The 21765-nt window shown below is 45.4% G+C and overlaps 1 protein-coding gene across 1 annotated transcript in view; it reads left to right on the forward strand.

The window, feature by feature from the left end:
- Positions 1 to 21765, forward strand: part of CNTNAP4 (contactin associated protein family member 4) — a 1902933-nt gene that overhangs the window by 1525940 nt on the left and 355228 nt on the right. The window contains exon 13 of the mRNA XM_078675664.1: positions 3738 to 3935. Coding sequence (XP_078531790.1) covers positions 3738 to 3935 — 198 coding nt within the window. The remainder of the gene's footprint in view (positions 1 to 3737; positions 3936 to 21765) is intronic.

The raw sequence follows: 21765 nt of genomic DNA on the forward strand, positions 1-21765 counted from the left end.
CCCCGAATTCTATAATTTAGCATGTAAGATCTTTAAGACATACATTTTAATTTCAAGATAAATCAACTAAAAATAAATTTACCGTCTAAGAACAAAATGTATCCTTCAAAACTTATAAGTTCTCCCAAAAATGCATTTTACAAATAAATTATATAAATTAAATAAATTATATTTTCTTGAATAAACGGATAGAATTTGCCACAAATATGAATTAATCATCCACGAAAAAATACTCCTTCAAAAAAGCAATTGTTTTTTAAAGAAAGCATTTTATAATTGGAATTACCAATGAATTAGCCACAAAACTGAACTGAGTTTTCCCATAAATGTGATATATATCTATATGGTCCAGTCCGCCCTTGCCCAGGTTGTGAGGATCCAAATGAGTCCCTAATGCACGTGATTTTGTTCTGTCCTGCTTATTCCGCTAGCAGAAAGAAATGGATTATACAGCTATGTGTGAATTTAGGAGTTAGGAACAACTTAGAGTTTTTTAGAATTTTAAAATCAGACTCTAATGCATTAATAGTTACAGCTATTGCTAAATTTTTGTTTTCCATGTGGTTAACTAGACGGAGAATGATTCGGTAGCAACAAGGTACCCTGATTGTAGTTAGACAACTTGTCTCAGGAAAACCTGGGCTTCCATTGTGTTCTAAATTTTTTTAATTTGTGCATACATAAATTATTTTCTTAGTATTTTAATTGTTACTCCATAAACCATATATTAACCTATTGATTGTATATATGAAATGAGATGTAACTTTTGCATTAGCTTATTGTTTCAAATGTATTTTTCTTCTGTTGTACTTTTATGGTTCATAAACAAACCGAAATAAAGTTTCAAATGAATGAATATAACTATAGATCCGGTAGAAAAGTACTCTATGTTGCAGTTCTGTCACTCAGCATTTATTTTAAAGATTCATCCAGATTTGCGTTTATAATTAAAGCAAACAAAAACAAAAAAAACTATATTTGTTCATCAATAGTCACTAAATCTACTTTTTAGTCTTGCAGTTTCTAAAACCATGTTAAAGCATCAATTTGAACAGTTGAATCAAGCTCTTCTCATGATAGTGTCAGTTAAGTTTGCTTAGGGCCACTGGTACACTGACTTTCTTTAAACTCTAGAACCTTTTCTGATTAAAATATGAAATAGATTTTTTTAACAGGCCAAGTTTTTTTGTTAGCCCTGTTGGGGGTGGGTCTTCTTGTTATGAATTCTTCTGTCTCAGTGTCTTTAAGTGTAGAGAGCTGCATTACTTAAATGTTTTTGGTTAATCCTTCATCAGTTACATGTGATTCTTACCATATTTCTAATAGGTTTGCGCAAAATTCATTTGTAGCTCCTAAGTTAAATAGGCCTATAAAATGATATAGCTGATGTTTGTTTTACTTTGACTATACAACAAAAACCCTTAGCTCTAGTAGTACATTTTTTCTCAACTGATATTTATGTTTTGCAAACATTAAATAGTAATGCTTCCTATCTGTGTATGCATATCACTGAAAAGGTGAGTATGCTTTCTGACCAATATGACTATTCCACTCTTAAAACCATATAAGTCAACATTGAAAATTAGGTAGTCTGTTTTTGATGTTTCACTGCAACTCATTTATAGGTCTGGTTTGACCATGCACCTGACACCAGATATTATGTGATGAACCTAAAAAAGAGCTTTTAGGAGTACAACAGCTCCTACAGCTACGCCCACATGTTGATGTACAGGAGTACATGTTTTGATAGGGCAGAAGTTGTGGGCTTTCATGAAAAAAGTGTTTCCCCTTTAGCACCTGTGATTATCCTGTTTATCCAGCTTCCTGCACAAGCAGCAGTATGGCTTCCTTGACCTTTCTGAGGGACGACAGGACAATGTAATGCTGTTAAAGTGTCTTAAATAAGTACATCATTTACAGATTTTGTTTTTCTCTGGCAGGAGCAGAGATGGGACAGATATGAGAAATGTATTGCTGTTTTCTAGTCCCAGCACACCCTTTCAATATTTAACTTTAGATTTCAGTGTGCAGTTGCGTGTTTGAGAGCAATATTGAATGCAGGGGGCTGCAGTAATCTACATGGATTTTCTGATCTTGCTTTGTAGTGCAGCTGTATTGTTCGATGACCTTATGTGATCAACTAAAAAGAGCTTTCAGAGTACTACTGAGAGAGCTTAGACTTCACCCACATGTTGGTTCCTCTCAGTACAGACTTTGATTGGCTTAAATGTATGTGCTTCTACTAAAAAGACTGCTTGTATTGCACTTTTTGGCTAATTGCAAAACTTATAAGCAGTATAGCAGAACTGAGTTGGTTATGATTGCAAGTGAATGATCTATTTAGTATAAAATATTACAATAAATGCAGTAAGTCTGACATACGTATTATAAAAAGCATATGCCAAAGTCAGTAGGCATTTAAGGGTGGATTGTTTTTATTATATATTAAAGGCTACAGATAGGTATTTTGTTACATGGAATCTCTTATATTACTGTAGTGGTGCATGGATCTGTCCGTGAGTATTTAGTAGTGCCATGAACATCCATCTAATTAACATAAGTGTTTTTATCCAAACTTATTTTAGGATTGAGCATGTGCCTCAAATTTAGCCCGACGTGTATAGCGGCTTAGAGGAAGCCACCTGTAAAGTTGCATTTATCTTAGAAGCTTTTTTGACAAATGTTGTTGATTCACTGAGCATTACAATGTACCATTTGCCCTTCTTTCCCCATATTTTTTTTATTGCGGAACAATCTTCAACTCTACTGTGATTTTGTATTTAGTTTTTATTCTGCTTTTACCGAAGTTACTGTAATTAAAACACCTGATATACCTTGTTCTAGGCAAAACTTTAATACCAATTATAAGTTAAGTTTACATCCCTTTATTATGCCCACAAGTTTTTGGTCGTGTAATGGAATCTTCCCTTTTTAGTGCAACAACCTCCCTCCTCTAAAATTCTATCCATCTTTAACAAGTGTTCTTGCTTTAAGATGCCACATAGGTCCCTAATTTCTGCAAACACTTTTCGGAATAGAATAACACCAGGAATCAAGGTGCACCGCAAACGCATTAACATATTGCTCTATTGTGTAACACGTATTCGAATCCTGGGCCAGTCCATTTTTATTCTAGTGTCATTACTGCGGATTAGGCCACACAAAACACAAGTTTTGTGCTATGGGTCTGATGATATTTGGGAAGGCAAAAGCTTGAATGAATTTAGAGTCTGAAACAAGCACCGATGAGCAAGAGCATTATGATTGCTTCACTAAATCAGAAGAACACATTGAAGGGGTGTCAAGAAAAGACGTGATTGGCCAGGAAGTCTATTGGATTCTATGCATGTGATGGAAGATATATGTTTCTCTTTCTGTCCACAGGTGTCTCTGGGTTATTTAACATCAATAAAAAAAATATGCTCCTCTGATGGAAAACTCCATTATTTATATTATGCCTCTTTCTGTGTCTGTCTATATGGAGTCTGTTTTTGTTTGCTTGTCGGCCTGGTAGGATGCCAAGTTTTATAAATGTGTCATCACTAGCAAAAACAAAATCGAAATAAACATTGTTCTTACATGATGTGCTCCCTCTATGTATTTTGCAGACGCTAGTTTTGAAAAATAGAAAAAGCATATGCAGCCTCTTTTTCAATGTGAATTTCCTTAGCCTTGCTCTGCTCTCCTCTTCACGTAGGCTGACTTTCAGTTTTGTATTTTTCCATGCCATCTGCTAGATACCTCATGGACAATCATGCAGCACAACAACAGCGACCTGGTCAGGGTGAAAGGCTCCAATCGTTACCACCCGCACACAGTGTCTTTCAAATACAGCGCCAACCCAGATCAGCTGCAGGCCACAATTATCCATGCAGAGCACTGCGAGCAGGAACTCGCTTACCACTGCAAGAAGTCACGGCTTTTAAACAAACACGGTAAGTGCAGCAAATCATGCCCAACCGCGTAATCCATTATGCTGAATTTGCCGTGGTAGACAACTTGATGGGCTAGGGTTGTGGCCGGCCGCCTCTGAATATGTAATTCCCAGAAAACAAATCTTACCTTGCGACTTGTAAACTCTGACCGGCCTCAGGTGATGATCTCAATGAAAAGCGGACTCATTAGAAGTGCTTCTGTGAGGATTCCTTACTGCCCTCATCAGCGCCATTCAGCAGAATAATCATAATTCACGGTCTAGCTTTAATATGTCAGGTCAGACTTACCAGTTCAAATATATTTCATAGCGGAAAAAAATTCAAGCGTATTTTTTACTCCACACCCCGCCAAACTGGATTTGATTTAATGAATTCTGTAATGTTGATTACTTCAACTTTGTTTCTGCAATTATAAATATACTGCTTTAAAAACAAAAACATGAAGTCAACGTTTCTTTATGACTTGAGCTAATGGCGAGCATGTACAATTATAGTCTAACAGTTTGTGAAGTGAATGTTCTGAAACACCAGCAACACTAAACAACATTAATTTTGCAAACCTCTGCAATAACTATAATTTTATTCAGGTGACTGATCACCGCACTCAAGAGGGACAATAATACCTAAAACAGGATAGCCGATAATGAATTGTCTAATATTTAACAATGGTCCCTTAAGGGAGAAGTGTGAACCTCAACTTCCACCGTAACCTATCGAATAACCATCAATAGATTGGTTTTACTAGAAAGAATACCCTTCATGGTAAATTAATAATCTCCTCTATGTTTAATCTGTTATTGCAATCATTGGGTTATTACATTTGCTCTGTTGTTAGGGGCTGATGTGGTGTAGGTTTTTGAAGGTATCCTGGACTTATACACCAGTCAGACATATGGGTGATTCAGAGGATTTTGACGTTGAGCCTCACATCCACTCTGAGGAAATATAGCACTTAAAATATATATTGACATGTTCACATGTTGACAAATTCAGGTATAATCTGTCTACCTGATTTCACAGCTTTTGCAAACTATATATGAGTTTCTATGAGACCTTGGTGGAGACATTATTGCCATAGTCCTGGCATACTTTTGGTACAGTTCTTGTTAACTGTCTTCTGTGGTTCCTTCAGACTAACAGGAGAAATCATCCATCGAGAAAGTTGCCAGCACTAGTGTAAAACACAAGTACTGGCTCCGTTTTACAATGAGATGGAGACAAATAGCTCTACGGAACTCAATACAAATATTCAAAAAAGATTCCTGAACACTGATTTGTAGAGAATATAGAGCTTTCCCAGACTACAGTTTGGGTTTAAAACTATGCCAAATGATTAACCGCTTTGCTGCGGCCAGAATTCCCCTGCGGTACTGAAAAATTTGACGCGTTCGCGGTTCGGACGGCCGGGGCCGTCCTCCGCACACGCCTACTGTGACGTCAGATGGCCGGGGGCCGTCCGACGCATGGAAGCGGTTAAACCCCACTCAAAGGTAAACAGCCCTCATCAGAGTAAACATATAAACACTGATAACACCTGCACAACCAGAAACTAAAATGCCATTCAAAGATTGGAAAGTGAAAGAGAATGAGCCATGGGTATGTCTTCATGAAGAGGCAAACACAATGCAGCTTTGTTAAAGAAGTTAGCAGCATTAAAGACATGTCTAGGATTACACTATTCAAATTGTGTTATTTAGGGATGTCACTCCAATATGTTTTCGTCTTCCTTTTGTTTCCTCTGGTTTTGTGTGCTTCAATTAAAGGTGCAGGGTTTAGAAGCTTGTTTTGTGTCTGATTTACATATTTATGCACTTCAGAGAATCTCCAAATATAATTTTAAAAACATCTTTTGTCAATCTTTAATTCCTGCACTTATTGATGAAATGGCCAGTTCATAATAATTCATGGCCAACATATACTATCACACCTATCTACAGTCACAGAATAGGTAAAACATATCACCCCCATTTTTAAAAAGTCAGTATTGAAAGCAGTTCAACTGCCAAACACTCAGGCTTTAACATTCAATATAGGGTGTAATACAGTGATAGGTACCTGTAAAATGAGTGCTGTTGCCATGTACGTGGGATAGTGGTTAAAAATATCACACAAGACTTTGCATATACCAACAAAAGTCACAGCTTTGAGCTGTCCCGTTGTTATGTTTCATACCTTCAGTTAATACTGGCCTTTTCCCAATGTCCCTTTACTGCTGGAGTTTTTCAGCCCATAGCTGCAATGTTAACAGCACCCAGAATACAAGGTGATATCTGTTAAATAGTCAGGACTTACTTAAAGTGAGACATTTGCCAAAGGGACATTTGGCAGTTATGAATGTCCACATAAGAGCAGCACAACCATAATGCAGTAAGGCAAATAGTACAGAAAAGCAGTGGCAAGGTTTGGAAAACACAGAAAAAATACCACTGAAATCTAAATTTAAACAGTGCAAATAAGCAGTGGTAAGCATGCTTAAGGCATTAAGTTACAGGTGCCTTAGACTGTAGGGCTCCAAATTAATCTGTTGTAATTTACCACTTTAACATTTTGACAAGGTTCTATGCTGTTGGTGGGATTTTCCACTCGTACAATGTCATAATATTCAGTAAGGAGTATATGATTGACCACCCCCCAAACAGTGTCCAGGAATTTGTTTATTAAAAAATTTGAATACACCACTCCCACATTTTTTATCTATTATTAGTCACGTGAACCAGAAAGAGACCAGTCAAAGTGAGTGTGAGAGATAATGAGATGTGAGAGAGAGCAATGATTTGTGAGTGTAAGTGCAATACACATACTTTGTAAGCTTAACACAGTCAATCATAAGACCATTGGACACAATGCCATTGGGAAGACACCATGGGGTCTATTATGATGTAGGGCGGATCGCGACCGCCCGCATGGCGTTGGTGATCCGCGCTACATCATCCCCCACCGCCTCCCATTTCCACAGCCATATTATGATGGCGGTGGGACCGCGGCAGACGGAAAGACCATCCGTCGCTTTTCCGCCTCTTCGACTGGGCAGAAAAGGGTTGCATATGGTGGCGGTGTCTGCAAGACACAGCCAGCCATATGACGATGGCAGCGCGAAGCAGCCTTTCCATGGAGGCATTGCCGCCACGGAAAGGCATACGGATTCCTGAGTTGGGGGCCTGTTGCGGGGCCCCAGGATGTTGGGGGTTGGGGGGCACATGGGGGGTACCTATGGTACACCCCTGCATTTGCATGGACGACGTGGCAGGCACCGCGCAATGCCTGCCACGTTGTGCATGCACATTCACAAATGCCTTTTTTGAATTGCAGCCGGTGCTGCTGACAGCACCGCCCGCCGCAATGCAAAAAATGCGGGATGCGCCCGCCAGTGTGGCGGGCGCATCTTAATTGCCCATAAGGGACCGCCACACCCTTAGCAGGCGGTCCCATTTCCCGGGCTGAGAATAGACCCCCAAATACCCTGTAATACCTCTCCTTTAAATTAAATACATGTACAAAAAAGAAACACAGTCTTTTTCTGTTTTGGGTGGATAGGCAGATGAATACGCAGAGGGTTTAAAGGGTTTGGAAAACACTGATAAAATGTCACTGGAATCCAAAAAAGCCACTGAAAACAGGACAGCCTAAGCTTGTCTAACATATACTTGAGGTGGACCAAAATATGATCAGATGAGCAGACATTGCAAAGCCATGGCAATTTAAGCCTGCAGATTTACTGAGTACCAGCTAGTACATGTACTAGACAATTGCAAGATTTTCCATGCAAAACAGCACAGTGAGCATTGACTTTTGTAAAACTATAATTGGAATATGCATCAGTATGCATCTCAAATTAAATAATGTTTGGAGATTTCTCACTGAAATTTTTCTAAAACCCAATGCAGAATGGGACTTATTAATTTTTTTCCAAAGTGTAGGAACCACGGATCAGTATGAAGCTGAAATCTAATATGATGCTCTGGAACTGCCAGTTGGATACTTTTTCCAGCCGCTCCTTCTGAACCTCTTGAGGAGAATGTTTCAAAAGTTTCCAAAAGTTCTTCTGGTTCCTGAAGAACCACAACAGTACACTTCTAAGGCCCTCAGGATGTCAAGGGGGGCACTTACTGACTCGCAGGGTGTCAAGCAGAGCCAGCAGCAGGGACCAATCCAGGTCCAGTTGCTACTGGGCAACTCGACACTTCAAGAAAAAGGTCTCTTTCAGTTGGTTTTCTCCGTATAGCCACACATGAGGTCAGCCAAATGACCATTGGAGTTACTTAGTTTTGACCAGGGTACATGTGTTCAGGTCTCCTCACTGGTCTCAAACAAAAAGTGCAGTCCTCTTTCTGTTATTTTACAGGTCCAAAAAAAAGTGCCCAGAGAATGGTGTGTTGGGGTGACACATTTATGCCTTGCGCCATGTAGTGGGTAGGGATGACTCCTGGATCATCCCTAATAAAAAGGGGTGAAAATTCCCAGAGGCATCCCTACCTACTTTTATAGCAGTTCGCAATTGCCCTTCTGCAAACAAACCCACAAGGTACCTTAATCGCAAATTTCTAGATAGGAAACCATTCTTTCCTTATGTGGCAACCCGGAGTTTGTGGTATGGAAAATAAGGTTTATTACTTTTGCTCTTTCTTGACAGTGAGCCTGCAACAAGCTAATAGCAGAATCAGGTTTGCTTTGATTGTTAACAGTTAAGGGTTATCATGCAGTTTTGTTTGCCTCAGCATGAATGGCATTTATTACTGATGGCATGCATCTTTTGTGACACCATTGAGGGTATTTATTACAAATGGTTGACAAGAGTGGTTCTGTGTTAGAATATTGAGGCCACTAACATCGACCTACAATATCATCAACACGGAAATATCGGCCCGAAAATATTGCCATTTTATGCTTATAATGTAAATGACAGAAATATTGAAAAAAAATATTGCTGCCACTAATATAGTGGTCAATATTATTGTTTTATTATATATTACCTACTGGCGGTCGCCAGTAGGTAGTTATAGTTAGGATTGGCTACCATAGGAAATCCGCTACATTCTATTGGGTATAACTCTGGCGCCGGTTTAGGAATTTGTGTGTAATTTTCCAAAATTTTGGCCAGCTCCGCTGTGCTCCTTCCCTGAAAGTTTGGGGGGGATTCGTGAAGTGGGGGCTGAGAAAAAAGGGGGGTCCCAAAACGTGTTTTCCCCATGTTAATTTCCATAGGACGGTCTGACAAGTCTATAGCCCGAACCGCTGAACGGAATTACGCCAAACTTGGCAAAATTGGTACGCAGATGTGCCTTTGCTATGTTTGGTGAAAATTGCTCCAGTGGTTTTTACGAAAATTAACTTCAAAAACACATATATATCTATAGGTGCTCTCCGAGCGCTCACAGGTGCGCGTACCGGGGAGTGCACCCGGCGCGCTACGGGAGTGCGCGAGCGGAAAACTGATTGACTGTCGAGTGTCTGTCAACGTTCTAAACAGTCTGGAGAGTCGGCCATCTTGTGTCTCGGTTGACACAAGAGGTGAAAATAAAAAGGGGGAAATTAATAAAAGCGCTCCCCGGTACGCTCTCCGGTACGCGCACCCTGAGCGCACCACGGGGAAAAACAGTGTAAAAAAATAGAGTAAAAAAATAAAGTAGAGTGTTTAGAGGAAAGTGATGCATTGCTGGAGTGTGTCACAAAAATGATGCAACTCCAGCAAAGCATACTTTCACATGGGGCCAGTCCCATGTGAAAGGGCCTGCGTCAGTCTTACGCCTGCTGTGAGGCAGGCGCAAGATTTAGATGCAACAGCGTCGTAAAAGTGATGCAGTGAACTCTCATAGATTTCACTGCGTCACTTCTATGACCCTTCCTTATGTCAATACGCCCCCTTTGCATAAATTACACCTGGCGCAGGTGTAATGTGGCGCAGGGGTTTACAAAGTGACGCATCTACCTAGATGCGTCACTTTGTAAATATGACTCAACAAGGTGCATTTTTTACACCACTGGTGCGTCAAAAAAAGCAAACGCACCGGCGGCGTAAAAGTGACGCATGGCCTCATAAATGAGGCCTTCAGTCTTCTACTCATGCGTCATATTTAATGTATGACGCATTATGTGGCAAGGAGTTACAGATACGTCAGTATTTCTGACGTATCTGTAAGCGCAAAAGTGATGCATTGCTGGAGTGTGTCACAAAAGTGACGCAACTCCAGCAAAGCATCCTTTCACATGGGGCCAGTCCCATGTGAAAGGACCTGCGTCAGTCTTACGCCTGCTGTGAGGCAGGCGCAAGATTTTGACGCAAGGGTGTCCTAAAAGTGACGCAGTGAAATCTCATAGATTTCACTGCGTCACTTCTACGACCCTTCCTTGCGTCAATACGCCCTCTTTGCATACATTACACCTGGCGCAGGTATAATGTGGCACAGGGGTTTACAAAGTGACGCATCCTCCTAGATGCGTCACTTTGTAAAACTGACTCAACAAGGTGCATTTTTTACACCACTGGTGCATCACAAAAAGTGATGCACCGGCGGCATAAAAGTGACTCATGGCCTCATAAATGAGGCCTTCAGTCTTCTACTCATGCGTCATATTTAATGTATGACGCATTATGTCGCAAGGAGTTACAGATACGTCAGTATTTCTGACGTATCTGTAAGCGCAAAAGTGATGCATTGCTGGAGTGTGTCACAAAAGTGACGCAACTCCAGCAATGCATCCTTTCACATGGGGCCAGCCCCATGTGAAAGGGCCTGCATCAGTCTTACGCCTGCTATGAGGCAGGCGCAAGATTTTGACGCAACGGTGTCCTAAAAGTGACGCAGTGAAATCTCATTGATTTCACTGCGTCACTTCTACCACCCTTTCTTGTGTCAATGCGCCCCCTTTGCATACATTACACCTGGCGCAGGTATAATGTGGCGCAGGGGTTTACAAAGTGACACATCTACCTAGATGCGTCACTTTGTAAATATGACTCAACAAGGTGCATTTTTTACACCACTGGTGCATCACAAAAAGTGATGCACCGGCGGCATAAAAGTGACGCATGGCCTCATAAATGAGGCCTTCAGTCTTCTACTCATGCGTCATATTTAATGTATGACGCATTATGTCGCAAGGAGTTACAGATACGTCAGTATTTCTGACGTATCTGTAAGCGCAAAAGTGATGCATTGCTGGAGTGTGTCACAAAAGTGACGCAACTCCAGCAATGCATCCTTTCACATGGTGCCAGTCCCATGTGAAAGGGCCTGCGTCAGTCTTACGCCTGCTGTGAGGCAGGCGCAAGATTTAGACGCAACAGCGTCGTAAAAGTGATGCAGTGAAATGTCATAGATTTCACTGCGTCACTTCTATGACCCTTCCTTACGTCAATACGCCCCCTTTGCATAAATTACACCTGGCGCAGGTGTAAGGTGGCGCAGGGGTTTACAAAGTGACGCATCTACCTAGATGCGTCACTTTGTAAATATGACTCAACAAGGTGCATTTTTTACACCACTGGTGCGTCAAAAAAAGCAAACGCACCGGCGGCGTAAAAGTGACGCATGGCCTCATAAATGAGGCCTTCAGTCTTCTACTCATGCGTCATATTTAATGTATGACGCATTATGTGGCAAGGAGTTACAGATACGTCAGTATTTCTGACGTATCTGTAAGCGCAAAAGTGATGCATTGCTGGAGTGTGTCACAAAAGTGACGCAACTCCAGCAATGCATACTTTCACATGGGGCCAGCCCCATGTGAAAGGGCCTGCGTCAGTCTTACGCCTGCTGTGAGGCAGGCGCAAGATTTTGACGCAACGGTGTCCTAAAAGTGACGCAGTGAAATCTCATAGATTTCACTGCGACACTTCTACGACCCTTCCTTGAGTCAATACGCCCTCTTTGCATACATTACACCTGGCGCAGGTATAATGTGGTGCAGGGGTTTACAAAGTGACGCATCTACCTAGATGCGTCACTTTGTAAATATGACTCAACAAGGTGCATTTTTTACACCACTGGTGCATCACAAAAAGTGATGCACCGGCGGCATAAAAGTGACTCATGGCCTCATAAATGAGGCCTTCAGTCTTCTACTCATGCGTCATATTTAATGTATGACGCATTATGTCGCAAGGAGTTACAGATACGTCAGTATTTCTGACGTATCTGTAAGCGCAAAAGTGATGCATTGCTGGAGTGTGTCACAAAAGTGACGCAGCTCCAGCAATGCATCCTTTCACATGGGGCCAGCCCCATATGAAAGGGCCTGCATCAGTCTTACGCCTGCTATGAGGCAGGCGCAAGATTTTGACGCAACGGTGTCCTAAAAGTGACGCAGTGAAATCTCATAGATTTCACTGCGTCACTTCTACCACCCTTTCTTGTGTCAATGCGCCCCCTTTGCATACATTACACCTGGCGCAGGTATAATGTGGCACAGGGGTTTACAAAGTGACGCATCTACCTAGATGCGTCACTTTGTAAATATGACTCAACAAGGTGCATTTTTTACACCACTGGTGCATCACAAAAAGTGATGCACCGGCGGCATAAAAGTGACGCATGGCCTCATAAATGAGGCCTTCAGTCTTCTACTCATGCGTCATATTTAATGTATGACGCATTATGTCGCAAGGAGTTACAGATACGTCAGTATTTCTGACGTATCTGTAAGCGCAAAAGTGATGCATTGCTGGAGTGTGTCACAAAAGTGACGCAACTCCAGCAATGCATCCTTTCACATGGGGCCAGTCCCATGTGAAAGGGCCTGCGTCAGTCTTACGCCTGCTGTGAGGCAGGCGCAAGATTTAGACGCAAAAGCGTCGTAAAAGTGATGCAGTGAAATCTCATAGATTTCACTGCGTCACTTCTATGACCCTTCCTTACGTCAATACGCCCCCTTTGCATAAATTACACCTGGCGCAGGTGTAATGTGGCGCAGGGGTTTACAAAGTGACGCATCTACCTAGATGCGTCACTTTGTAAATATGACTCAACAAGGTGCATTTTTTACACCACTGGTGCGTCAAAAAAAGCAAACGCACCGGCGGCGTAAAAGTGACGCATGGCCTCATAAATGAGGCCTTCAGTCTTCTACTCATGCGTCATATTTAATGTATGACGCATTATGTGGCAAGGAGTTACAGATACGTCAGTATTTCTGACGTATCTGTAAGCGCAAAAGTGATGCATTGCTGGAGTGTGTCACAAAAGTGAGGCAACTCCAGCAATGCATACTTTCACATGGGGCCAGCCCCATGTGAAAGGGCCTGCGTCAGTCTTACGCCTGCTGTGAGGCAGGCGCAAGATTTTGACGCAACGGTGTCCTAAAAGTGACGCAGTGAAATCTCATAGATTTCACTGCGTCACTTCTACGACCCTTCCTTGCGTCAATACGCCCTCTTTGCATACATTACACCTGGCGCAGGTATAATGTGGCGCAGGGGTTTACAAAGTGACGCATCTACCTAGATGCGTCACTTTGTAAATATGACTCAACAAGGTGCATTTTTTACACCACTGGTGCATCACAAAAAGTGATGCACCGGCGGCATAAAAGTGACGCATGGACTCATAAATGAGGCCTTTAGTCTTCTACTCATGCGTCATATTTAATGTATGACGCATTATGTCGCAAGGAGTTACAGATACGTCAGTATTTCTGACGTATCTGTAAGCGCAAAAGTGATGCATTGCTTGAGTGTGTCACAAAAGTGACGCAACTCCAGCAATGCATCCTTTCACATGGGGCCAGCCCCATGTGAAAGGGCCTGCATCAGTCTTACGCCTGCTGTGAGGCAGGCGCAAGATTTTGACGCAACGGTGTCCTAAAAGTGACGCAGTGAAATCTCACAGATTTCACTGCGTCACTTCTACCACCCTTTCTTGTGTCAATGCGCCCCCTTTGCATACATTACACCTGGCGCAGGTATAATGTAGCGCAGGGATTTACAAAGTGACGCATCTACCTAGATGCGTCACTTTGTAAATATGACTCAACAAGGTGCATTTTTTACAGCACTGGTGCATCACAAAAAGTGACGCACCGGCGGCGTAAAAGTGACGCATGGCCTCAAAAATGAGGCCTTCAGTCTTCTACTCTTACTTTTTCTTTCACTCTCTCTGTTTCTTCACTGCCTTACTTACCTGGTCTCACACTCACTTGTCTTTATCCAGTCTGTATCTCCACTCTTTCCTAAACATCACTGCTCTTTTCTTACCCTTCCACACCCCCGTTCCTTTACTACATTTACTTCACTTATCCACATTCCCCATGTTCACTCTCCTTCTCCTCACTCTCCTTCTCCACACTCAACTTCTTTCAGTCCCCCTACTTCACTTCCCTTCCCCTCTCGTCCCTTTCTTTGCTTTCTCAATCATTTTCCTCTCCTCTCTCACTGCACTCCACTTCACTTACTCTTTTTCATTTTTTTAAGAATACAGCTCTTTGATGAGAATTGGAGGTAGTTTCTTCTTTTTTCCTTTTTTTTTTAACAAAAACAAAAACAGGGAATGGGAAACTGCTCAACAGGAGCAAAAAAAAAAAAATTAGGGCTGGGGACGGCAGCGGTGGTTGTCTAATGCTCGAACCATGAGCAGAACACTTTGTTCCCCATAACAAAGAAGCTGATCACATTCTCTGCATTTAATTACGCCTCTATTAAAAGCAGGCTGAATATTAGGGATCAGCTCTTCTGATCGCCCCCTCACCGATGTAGTTGGTCCTCCGGTTGAAGTAGAGGCACCATCCCTGGGAGCCTCTCGTGCCAGAGCCCTGACACTCTCCCGCGCTTAGTTCTGGGGATGCCTCCTCTCGACGTGGCGAATCATGGTGGAGTTTCCAAATGAATATTTTATGGTGGGGTCACCCCGTGACAGGACAGTGTGACAAATTCGGCACTCCACCTTTGGAGCATTTACTTTATTTTTCATCTGGAATGGAAAAAAAATTCCATATGAAGTGTTCTTTTATCCTGGGCTGAGGAATCTCTTCATCACTAAATCCCTCTGTGTCATCATCGCTGCTGGATGGTCTGGCAGCCATGGTAACCCAACAAAGATCCAAGAGCAAAAAGACATTTCTTGCAGTCACAAAAGTGAAAGAAGAAGTGAAGGAAATGGGTGGGGATTTCATTCTTTGTAAAAAAAAATGTTAGCAACCAATGAAAAGAGTTATTTTAAGGTCACATGACTTGACACGCTTAAGCTGCGCGCACCGGAGCGCTTCCGGGGGGCGCTTACGCGGCGCGCCCGAGTGACGTTTTGATAGCTTTACGGAAATGTAAAATCATTTTCATTTCGTAAATCAAAAATACTGCTTTTATAAGTATGGTACTAAATGTCTTGCATTATTATTTACTTTTCATACATATTTTTTTTTACGAAAGCAGAAATAGCGCTCTCGGTGTGCTCTCGGGAGAGCTTATCGGTGCACGCACCCTGAGCGAACCAGGAAAAAATGTAAAAAAAAAGATATACATTGAACAATTAATTTAAAAAAATATATATATAATTAATTGTTGTAAAAAACAGCTAATAAAAAAAAATAATCGTAGGTTACAAAGTCGATATACAAAGGAATTACCTTTTAAAAAAACTACGAAATTCACTGAAAAAACCATAGGTTTCACAATGTTATAGTTAGGAATTCGTTTTTAAAAAACCTTTGAAATTCACTAAAAAAACCATAGGTTTCACAATCGTTATAGTTAAGAATTAGCATTTACAAAAACCTTTGAAATTCACTGAAAAAACCATACGTTTCACACTCGTTATAGTTAGGAATTAGCATTTAAAAAACCTTTGAAATTCACTGAAAAAACCATAGGTTTCACACCAGTTATAGTTGGCTGAACATTTTACTCGTACAAAACCATTGAAATTCCCACGTTATAGTTAGTTGGACTCACTATACCTCGCGCGCCCGCAATCCACTGCTGATGATGTCACATATTACATCATTCATGACATGGTCAGTGACATCACTGATGACATCTCAAATGACATCACTGATGACATCACTGATGACATCATCCAGTGAATGTGTGTTCCTATAAAGTTAAAATATGTTTTACATATTGAAGAATGAGTGTATGCATGAGTGTCTGCATGAAGGATTTAGTAGGTGCGTAACTGACTGTATGAGTGAATGAATAAATGTGTCTTACTGAATGCATAGGTTAGTGACTAAACTTTCTGAATGTGTGCATCATTATGTCTGTTGTTGTGTAAGCTGCTGCATGTGTTGATTAGTAGCTATATGACTGGCTATATGGGTTAATGATTGGTTGCCCAAGTATTTGTATGTGAGGGTGAGTGTGTATGATAGCGGCTGGGAGGTGTGTGACTCTGTGAATAGATGTGTGAGCAGTTGATTCACTTGGTGTTTGGGTTCAAGAGTACATGGGGAAACAGCTGTATGTGCGGTTGACTGAGTGCATGGGTGTGTTGGTGAGTGAATGGATTTCTCTGTGCTACATGTCCAAGTAAGTACATATGTAAAAAACAGTGCATGTGAAAGTTGGCATCTATCAATGACTATACATCAGAGCCTGTGATTGCGTAAGTGACTATATGGATCAATGTGTACTTGTATCAGTGATTGTAAAAGAGAGTAAGTATGTGTTAGTATATGTTTGAATAAGTAAGGTTATGTGTGTATAACTGTATAGATGAGGAAATGGGAGTGTGATTGATTCTTTTCATTTCTAAGTAGATTAGAGAGTAACTCCATGGATGAGTGGCACTGTGTGAATGTCTGTATAGGTGTATGAGTGCATATCATAGCGTTGTATTAATGAGTGACTGTATGTATGAGTGATTGTATGTGTGAATGAGTGGATGTGTGTGTAGACTTATGAATCAGTGTGTGTGTATGTAGTAAGTGGTATTGCTGTGTCAATGGTTTCAGGAATGGTAGTCTGTATTGAACACTGGATGTATAAAAGTTTAGATTAGAGTGTGAGGAGGGGCATCGTATTATCACATGGATGATGTCATCAGTGATGTCATCAGTGATGTCATTTGAGATGTCATCAGTGATGTCACTGACCATGTCATGAATGATGTAATATGTGACATCATCAGCAGTGGATTGCGGGTGCGCGAGTTATAGTGAGTCCAACTAACTATAACGTGGAAATTTCAATGGTTTTGTATGAGTAAAATGTTCAGCTAACTATAACTGGTGTGAAACCTATGGTTTTTTCAGTGAATTTCAAAGGTTTTTTAAATGCTAATTCCTGACTATAACGAATGTGAAACCTATGTTTTTTTTAGTGAATTTCAAAGGTTTTTTAAATGCTAATTCCTAACTATAACGATTGTGAAACCTATGTTTTTTTAGTGAATTTCAAAGGTTTTTTAAAAACTAATTCCTGGGGCGTGGCCAAGGCGGCGATGTGAACAGACACATCTCGAGCGAGCTCCGTTGCCCCGCTGCCTTAATTAGCCATCAAAAGCGGAATTCGGGGGGCTCTCTGGGGGACCCTGCCTGCTACCTGCTCCTCGGACAGGGGGTGGCCTCCGGGGAAATCGCCCCGGTGAGAGAGACCCAGCTGGAGCCGGACAGAGACCTCAACGCTTGCCGACCAGGGTGCTCCCGCCATTTTGTCACTGAGCCCGGCGACTGGCACCCAGAGCGCGTCTTCATGCCAGGCGACCCCCTGAGCTGCAGAGGTGACCGGAGGAGGGGGCGGTCTCCAGCGGTGGATTCCCCAGCTGCCGACTGCACGTCAGGGGATCGGAGGCCGGAGGGGAGGCGGCAGCCGATGTGGAGGCGGCCCCTGGCAGGGGTGTTGCTGGCGCCCGGCTGCAGACATCACGCGAGACCCCGGCTTCTGCGGAGCTGCAAGGCCGCAACTGGTGTGGGGAGACAGCTGACAGATCTGCTGCTGCGACGCCCTGCTGCGGGACCAAGATTGATTGCTGAGGTATCCTGGTGAGCTATCCCCGCTGTGCCCGCCGCCTGCCTGCTGACGGCTGTGCCCTGGGCCCTCGAGCCGCGACCGGGCTCCTCTAAGGTACTGTCCGCCATTTTGCCTCCCCTGCCGGCCGCCCGCCACCCGGGTACCTGCCCTCCCGCGCTGTAGTGCGACCTGGCTGGACACTGCGGGCCCTGACGGGTGGTGCCCGCCTGCCGGAGCGGGGCCGGGCGCTGGGGAGAAGGCCCTCCCCACATCACGCTGCCACCGGGGTTGGGAGCACCGGACTCTGCCTCGGGAGCCACAGCGGGCCCCTGACCCACCTTCAGACTGCCCTGGGCCTGGACCCACCGTGCTGCTGCTCCCGGGGGGGACCTAAGGAGGTGGTGGCCCGCAGAGAGACCTAAGCCTCATTCGCCGCCTGGCCTCCCTCGCTCGGAGCCTCCGCCCTGGGTGCCCGGCCCTGCTGACCATCGGGTACCCGCTTGAGTGGATCCGAGTACCAGAAAGTCGACCCTGCCTGCTGCCGCTGTTGGCCTGGCGGGGAGAGGCGGGGACTTGCCTGGCGAGGTGCGCACTGATCTAGGCCCTACATCGTGACCTCCCCCGGCTATCCTAACCAGCACTGCCCCCCGCCCCGGACCATGCTTTGGAGCGGACGACACTGCCCGGGGGGCTGCGGAGGCGGCCTGAGCACTTCTCCCCGCCCGGAACTGGCTACTAGACAGTGCTGCAGGCGATCTGAGGCCCGTCTAACTGGGCGGACTGGGAGACCCGCTGTGCCTGCTGATGCCCACATCTCACGGCCTGGCTGGCTGCTTCACAACGGGGGCAGAAGGCTGCCAGAGTCGCGTGAGTACCCCTCCCCCTACCTTGGCATCCCAGGGTGCCCTGCACGTGGCCCCCTTGGCCCCCTGAGAGACGCGGAACCGTAGTGGTGGGAGCGGCACAGCGTCCTGGGCTCTGGAAGAGGGCAGACCACTGTAACAGACCCCTCACACACTGGGGGCTCCTTAAAGACTCTTGAAGGCTCGGGCCTGACTTCCACTTGCCGGACTGAGCAGTTCTACAAGCAAGGAGGTGTCTGGGAGGGGTGAGGGCTTTTGGTGAAGTGCTGATTGTCCCCCCGCACCGATACAGCGACACAGAGAAGTCACTCCCACGGCAACTTGGGACGCAGCGGGTGGCTGGACTTTGCGTTCCGGATCGACGATGACCCGCGGCAGAGGGGGCAGGACGAACCCGGCGGCGGCGTCTAAGGGCACGTCGGTGGTTGCCATGTGGGGCAAGGCAGGAGCGTCAGCGCCAACTGAAGACGTGCCGCTGCCTGTTGCGGACTCCCCTCCAGTGACCCAGGCCTTCATGTCGTCTTTCATGACAGACCTGAAAACGGAGATCGGGTCCCTGAGATCAGAAGTACACTCGTGCGTCAAAGAGCTGCGTAAGGAGGTGACAGAGCTGGGAGACAGGGTTGATGGCCTCGAGAAGATTGTGGATACGCGCACAGAAGATCTGGAGCAACTATGGCAACGAGTGCCGGCCCTGGAGAAACAAAACATCGAGCTACAGGTCAAGCAGGAGGACCTTGAAAATAGAGGACGCCGCAACAACCTCCGTATACGGGGCGTGCCACTCGGGGAGGAAGGGACAGATGCCATGGCCTATGTGGCCCAACTCCTACATGAGGTGTGGGGCAACGATGAAGCCTCCCCTCCACTCTTGGACCGTGCCCATCGAGTGTTCGGGGCGGGAGGTGGGTCGGGTCTCCTCCCGGACATTATAACCCGAGTGCACTACTTCACGGAGAAGGAGGCCATATTGAAAGCGGCGAGGGACAAGCCGGACCTACGCTACGGAGGGCACAAGATACAAATCTTCCAAGACCTGGCCCCTAACACGCTACATAGACGGAAGGTCTTCCGCCCGGTGACGGAGAAGCTGCGGAGCCTTGACATTCCCTACCAATGGGGTCATCCCTTTGCCCTCATCTTTCACTGGGAAGACAAGCGCAGAGTCATCCGCTCCTACCATGAGGCGGCATCATTGCTTCGACTCTCGGAGTCCCCGGAACACAGCCCCTCCCGCTCCAAGCGCCAGGAAAGACTCCCAGCTCGACCGGACTGGACCACGGTCAATCGGCGTCGCCGAACTACTCCTCCCGTGGATGACTGCTCAACATCCCAGGCCAAACAGGACATCATAGCGCACATCCGTTCCCTTGAAGGCGATCGTGAGGGCCGCACCTCGAGGCCTCCCTCCCCGGGACGTGCGGCGGAATGACTCCCGGCCCTGGGTGATCAGCGACCTGCGAGGAGAACACCGCCGCAATCCCCGATTGAAACCCTCTGCATCCGCGGCCGAGACGGATGCCGCGGAGCGAACTTGCCCCCTTACAGATGACTGCGGAAGGCAACCCCGCGGACCCACACCCAGTGACATAGCAGACAGGGACTCCTGATTGCCTGCGGCCCCTGGGGGGCCATACGCCTTGGTGGGGACCGTTGATGGGGGCCCGACGCTTCTGGGCCTACTGGTACAGCACACCTGCCTTTGAGATGTATCTATGTGAACTCCCCCCGAATCCGCCGTGAGCAGCGGGGCGGACGGGCCTCGGGGCAACCGAGATCCATATCTTCAGTAGAACACCCCCCACTTTGTTGTCCCATAGGAAGTGACATTCCTGAGATCATCCGAACCCTCGGGTAGAGGATGCCCGGAACCTGGGACACTATGCTATGGCCCTGTTGGCCTGTTGTGCTTGTATATCTTCACTTTCCTTTCCAATTTCCTGCTTGCTCTGCTTTTCCTCCTTCTCCCCTGAGCATCCCCTGTACTTGGGTCCTTCCCCTTCTGTGTGGTGTGATGGTCCGGAGTCTGTTGTGGGTATCGGTGCGACAGCGGTGGGCGAGGGTGGTTAAATCCCTTCACTCCGCAGGGTGGAGGGTGATGGGCGAAGAGGCGGCTCCTACCCCCTTAGCGACATGGCGGTGAACATTCCCAAACCTCTAAAGGTCCTGACGCTCAATGTCAAAGGGCTTAATTCCCCTAATAAACGGAATCAGGTATGGCGCTATCTTCTACATCATTCCCCTGACATCATCTTCCTTCAGGAGACACACCTTTTGCGGGGGGACACCAGGCGCATGGCACACCCCAGATACCCCACTCAATTTTGGGCATCGGCCGACACTAAAACAGCGGGGGTGGCAATCCTGGGTAGAGCTGGCATTCGGCGGGGATCCACCAAACCCTACAAAAGTGGTGATGGACGCTTCCTTCGAGCCACGGTACAGGTGGGAGGGATACAGTTCACCTTAGGCAATGTATATGCACCCAACCAGTCGCAGGATAAATATCTCCAGTCGCTCCTACGGGAGCAATTTACGACCGGCGAGCAGCATACGATCTTGGGCGGGGATTTCAATCTAGTGTGGGACCCAGAAATAGACCGCGGGGAGACTGCGTTTAGCGGCGCGGGCGCAATGTCATCCACACTGCGGGCGCAAATTACTGACCTGGGACTCGTCGATGCATGGCGTTACCATAACCCGGGAGTCCGTGACTACACTTTTTACTCGCACTCACACCGCACCTATTCACGTATCGATCACATCTTTACCTCTCTTGACCTGACTCGAGACACACTGACGGTTGCCATCTCGGATATCTCGCTGTCGGATCATGCACATGTGGAACTATCATTGCAGGACCCACTTGTGCGCACCCCCCGGGAGCGGCGATGGACCCTCCCACCGAGCGTCCTCCGGGACCCGGAGGATGTTAACAGCATCCGGGAAGCCATAGACTCGTACTTCGCCATTAATGACAACTCGGAAATGTCGTTCCCGGTAGTGTGGGATGCCTTTAAGGCCACCATACGGGGTCACATTACCTCCCTGGCGATAGCAAGGAAACGGGCAGCCTATAAGCTGGAGACGG

This window comes from Lissotriton helveticus, chromosome 2_1 (assembly GCF_964261635.1).
Source record: "Lissotriton helveticus chromosome 2_1, aLisHel1.1, whole genome shotgun sequence".
Classification (NCBI taxonomy): domain Eukaryota; kingdom Metazoa; phylum Chordata; class Amphibia; order Caudata; family Salamandridae; genus Lissotriton; species Lissotriton helveticus.